The 5,374-nt window shown below is 34.6% G+C and overlaps 1 protein-coding gene across 1 annotated transcript; it reads right to left on the reverse strand.

Moving 5' to 3' along the window:
• Window positions 1-899: 899 nt before the first annotated feature.
• On the reverse strand, window positions 900-3,063 carry LOC141697212 (uncharacterized). The gene has a single exon (XM_074501490.1). The coding sequence runs from the start codon at window positions 2,375-2,377 to the stop codon at window positions 1,148-1,150; it is 1,230 nt and encodes a 409-aa protein (XP_074357591.1). The 5' UTR covers window positions 2,378-3,063; the 3' UTR covers window positions 900-1,147.
• Window positions 3,064-5,374: the final 2,311 nt, after the last annotated feature.

The following is a 5,374-nucleotide window of genomic DNA, read 5'->3' on the forward strand; positions in this document are numbered from 1 at the left end:
GGGTATACTTGATAAAACTATTTCCCTAGAAAACAAAAAATCAAAACCAATTGTTCCATACATGTCTCACCTTAGATGCCAAAAAACTTGTGGCAGGGACGCTACAAGTTGAGGAAGAAGAGCCAAAGAGGCAGAACAAGAGGACGGCCACACTAATAAATTCATGCATCTTAATGTACCCTATAATCTATGGACGTGGAGAATAATGACACGCAGGCCAATCCAACCAGGAAGGCGGCTAAGTTCAAACACATTACTCTCCCAAGCACACCTTCTCACTCTCATTTCGTTTTAAATATTAGCACAATTTATCACTGACACAATCCTAGAGAGAAAGACATATGTACCTAAATTGTATTAAAGAAACCTGATAATGTTTGAGATATTCGATACACATAATTTTTTTTCATAAGCTAATCGATCGCAATCTATGTCGTGAGGTCACAGAACTCTGTTGGGCTTATCTCAAAACAACTAGATGTCTAAATGCCGTTGTAGCAGCTCTGAGGGTTAACAAATAAGGTTATACATCAAAGCTGCTATTAAGGTAGTAAGCCTAATTTGATAAATATAAATAACCTAAAAAACTATGTCAACGGTAAATCATCATTTATATGCAACTGAATAGATCTACCAAGTTTGAAGAGTAGTTTACAGAGTAAAAACAACGTTTAACAAGAATATGGTGTTCCTGGTTTTAATATACAAGCATCATCTCCCAACACAGCACACACTGGAAACAAAATCCTGTAAAGATTTAAAACCAAAAACTAATGATGAATGACAGAACGTTTGAATATGATTATACTGTTACAAAAGCAAGCCTTCATCTCAAATCTTAATCAGTTCTGATATTATCATATTACTATATAAAAATCATTATAATACAATCCCAGGTAGGAAGACAATGCAAATTCCATAGATATCATTACAAAAGCTTGATCATAATTGAAAAAGTAAACTAATCATGAATTAGCTATCTTTGAACCAACAATTCTGTAACTACTTATAATATTGTCCTAAGATACAGGTTCATACACAGAGTAGATTCTCTAATATATACTAATTACTATCTAACAATCTCACACAAACACAACTTCAGAAAGAAATTAAATCAACACTTAAGGCATTAGTTTCACTATACCAGCTATGAATCAGGTGATAACGTTGTCTTCGCTTTCTTTTCAGAAAAACCCTTTACAAAAGCATCTACAATCTGTTGTTGTGACTCAATCAACAACTCATTCCGCTTCATCTCCATGTCCATTCGCATCTTCTCAATCTCTTTCGCCATATCCATCTTCATCCTCTCCATCTTCATGAATCCTTCCCCAAAAAGTTTAATAGACGAAACCATATCTTCAATTGGATTTCTCCCTCTCTTAACTCCTCCGCTACTGTCACTCTTCCTATCAAGATTCGATCTCGCTTGCGAAGCAAACCCATTCATAAACCTAGGATCAAAGTTAGGATTCGGGTTCCTATCAGTCTTAACATTAAACTGTTGCCTTGTCCCTGACGGAGCTGAATTTCTATCACTAGGAACTTTTCCCCAATAATCCCCATCACCACCTTCATAACCACCATCATCAGACTCATAATCAACCACTTTCTCAACCTTTCGAGACCTGACGGCAGTTGGCATCAACTGCTCACCACTCAGATTCTTAATCCGAATTCCACCATTACCAAATTTCTTCGGCCTATAATCCGAAGGACTGCCTTCAAATTGACCATTATTCTCTTCCTCATCTGATCCACCATCAAAATACAATGGATATCCAGTCGGAACCCTATAACCACCAACACCGAGTTTCACATCAATCTTACCCGAATTCTTTAACCGAAACCCTGATGGAGTTGAATTACGTTCACCAACACCTTTAACATTAAAACCACCTCTACTCAACACCCCTTCATGATCAACATTCAAACTCGTAAAATTATCAACTTTTTTACTATTTTTCAAGTTAAAACCTAACGGCACGGAATTATGATCAACAATAGTAACTTGATTAGATCCACTCCCAGGCGTTGAACCATTTTCCATAGCATCCATACTTTCGAAATAAAACCACGACGAAAAGAATCTACCTGGATACGAAAGAGACCTCTGTTTCTCCGCCCGATAACGTTGGCGGAGCTTCTCCATCTTATGACGGCACTGAGCAGAGGTCTTGGCCGGAGATGCACCGGGGCAGCGTTGACCGACGGCGTCGGCGACGGAATCCCAATCGGCGGTGCGGAGATAACCGCGGCGGAGTGCGTACCATCTCTCACGGTAGGCTTCAATTAAAGCTAGAGCTTCTTCTTGTGTCCAACACGGCGGCGGGAATTTTCGCGGCACTTTTACCGGCGCGTCGTCAACGGTGGTCATGCTATAAATTATATATATAAATGCTTGTATGTAAATGTGGTAGACCGGAGGTGGAAAGATTGGATCTTGGATGAAATTGAAGATGCGGAAGATATTGCAGGGAAGGTGTTTGATGAATTGTCTGTGAGAGGAATATATATTATTAGATAGAGATTAGGTAGAGAGAGGGGGAGAGAGAGAGAGGGAGAGAGGGAGAGAGGGAGCGGTGGGTGAGGGAGTGGTTGATAAGATGGTAGAGATATAGGAGGGGGGGGTGTATGTATATTGTGGGCATTGATTGTGGTGTGGGGGGGGGAGTGAGGTGGGATGACTTAAGTGAAACAGATAAAGGAGGGACGAAAAAAGAGAGACGTGTGCGGCAGGGAAAAGGGGGTGGGAGTGGGAGAGGTGCATCAAAGCGACCCACTCCACCACTAGTACTTGCCACCATAAACACATCCCCCCCCCCTGTTTCTTGTTTGTCTTATTGTTTCTCACTTATTTACCCTTCAATTCAATACTCAATTAGGAGTACAACAACTAGTTTAATAGTAATGGTAGTTTTAGTAGTGTTTTTTTGGGTTTGATGGTCATTTTTATTTGAATGAGGGTGGGTAAACTGGTGGGGGAAATGAGTTAGAGTTGGGGTTGGGCTGGATGGATGGCTGTCATTTCTGCCCATTTTTTACTTCTTGCTCCATCAAGCGCCGCCAGCCTTTTTCGGTTGCTGCTGTAGCAATAGCTAGGCTTAGCCCTTAGACATTTATATTTTATTATATTCATTTTATTGCTCACTATCTTATAAAATCACATTTCACGACCTCCTTATAATTTTTTAACCAGGGTTTTAAACTTTAAAATCAATTCCACTTGGTTTTGTACCAGAGAAATCGAGTATTCAGAATTTGAAGACTACTCGAAATGAGTACTCGGATTACTGATCAAATCATTATTTTATTAATTTATCTTATATATTAAATTCATTTAATTCTAGTTTTTTTTTGTAAGTATATAAAACTTATATATTTTTTTGTTAGATAATATATAATAATACATAGTGTTGACAAAAGATAAAATTGAACATAAGTTTATGTTTTAATAAGATTTCACGCATTATTCTAACAAATGTTGATACTTTACAAAAAAAATAAAAATATATAATTTCATGTTTAATCTTTTATCTTTTATGTGATAATATTTTTCAAAAAAAAATATGAGAAAGTCAAACCGAGTTTTGACCGATTCTTAATAAAATCGGTTTTAAACCCGATTACTCGGGAGTCGGATCGGCCCGGATGAGGGGTTAAAAATGAGTTCTCGGACTAAATACTCGGTTGAATTGACGATTTTTAGAACACTACTTCTTTTTTTACTTTCAATAAAAATTTCAAAAACATTTCCAATATATGACCCTCACGTTATTCTCAAATCTAATATTATAAAAAGTATCATTTATCAATCAATAATCATATTTACAATATCATAATACCTAATTTAAATATTTTAAAACTAATATAATTTATGTTATCATATTATTATTATTTAATAAGAAATTTCGATAAATATAGTTATGGAAAAAACTAGGATGAATTTATTGCGCGTATTTCATATCAGGGTTTAATGAGTTTCAAATTATGACGATGGCTGCTTTTGTCGGTTAGGGACTGAATCGTGTCCTAACAATATCCCTAAGTGCCTTGATGAGAATAAAAAATCCAGACAAGACGTAATTCTAGGTGATGACCTCGTGGATTATAGCGTCTTCGCGGAGACGCAGCGTTGTGACGTTCCAAAACTAGGTCCTGGGAATAAAGGATCAGATTATATAAACGTTGAGAGTCTAGAAATTAGTTTAGAATTGGGTGACTTGATGATCAAGTCTTCAAACTCTGATAAAAATTTGAAATCCTAAAATGTTGGAATCTGTTTCCGTGTTGATTTAGGTCATTTGGAGGCTATTTCTTGTAAAAGTAGTTCCTTATTAAATCACATTTATTGGGTTATTTAATAATGCTCTTTATTTATTACGAAAATAATAATTAGGGTTTTAGGCCTAATTAATTGGGTCTCTTTACAGGACTATACTAGGTCTAATTAATACAACATTTATTTTATATCCAGGTTTAATTTTTCACCCATTTTATTTGCCCCCAGCTTCTGGTAAACCTGTTTTACGTTTCGAAGAAGTTAAATCATCTCGTGCCATTCTATGGGTATTGCTTTTAGCATAAACTGTGGAGCGAGCTACACGTTTACAACGATTGCCTTATTCGAGGTTTTATATTTTAAATAATTTCTTGTAAAAATGGATTCCTGTCTCGAGAATCGTGTTTTTATTATCTTTGAATTTTTTTATAACCTTTCCATTTTTTTTGCATTTTCCCTAATTTTTTAGGAATTCTCTAGTATTTACTAGTATTTTTCTTAAATTTTCCTAATATATTAGGAATTTTCAGGTACTCAAAGAAAATTTTCGTAATTGTTGCTAATATTTTAGGAATAATTTAGTACTCACATGTATTTTTCGTATTTTTCCTAATATTTTAAAAATTATTTGGTACTCAAAGGTATTTTTCATATATTTTCTCTTATATTTTAGGAAATATTTGGTATAATTATAAATTTTTCTTAATTTTTGAAAAATTTTCAAAAATATTTTATTGTACTTTCGGGTATTAAAATAAATTTTCAAATTATTTCATAATTTAAAAGTTTAAGAAGTTATATTTATAATTATTTCCTACATTTTTGACATTTATTAGAATTTTTAAGTCTTTTGGAGGCATAAAAATAAATTATGGGATCTTGGTCCTTCAATTTTTTCAAAAATATTTTAATTTTCGTAAGTATTTGTGTCATCTGATATTTTTCTTTATGTATTTTTGAATTTTTTGATCAAAATTGATGTTTTACAAACGTGCATTTTCAGGGGTCGTATTGTAATTTTCGTACCTCATGGGTATTTTTGTAATATTGCGGGGTATGATTTTATAAACATATCTTAAAGACGCCCCAAAA

This window comes from Apium graveolens, chromosome 11, assembly GCF_009905375.1.
Source record: "Apium graveolens cultivar Ventura chromosome 11, ASM990537v1, whole genome shotgun sequence".
NCBI lineage: Eukaryota > Viridiplantae > Streptophyta > Magnoliopsida > Apiales > Apiaceae > Apium > Apium graveolens.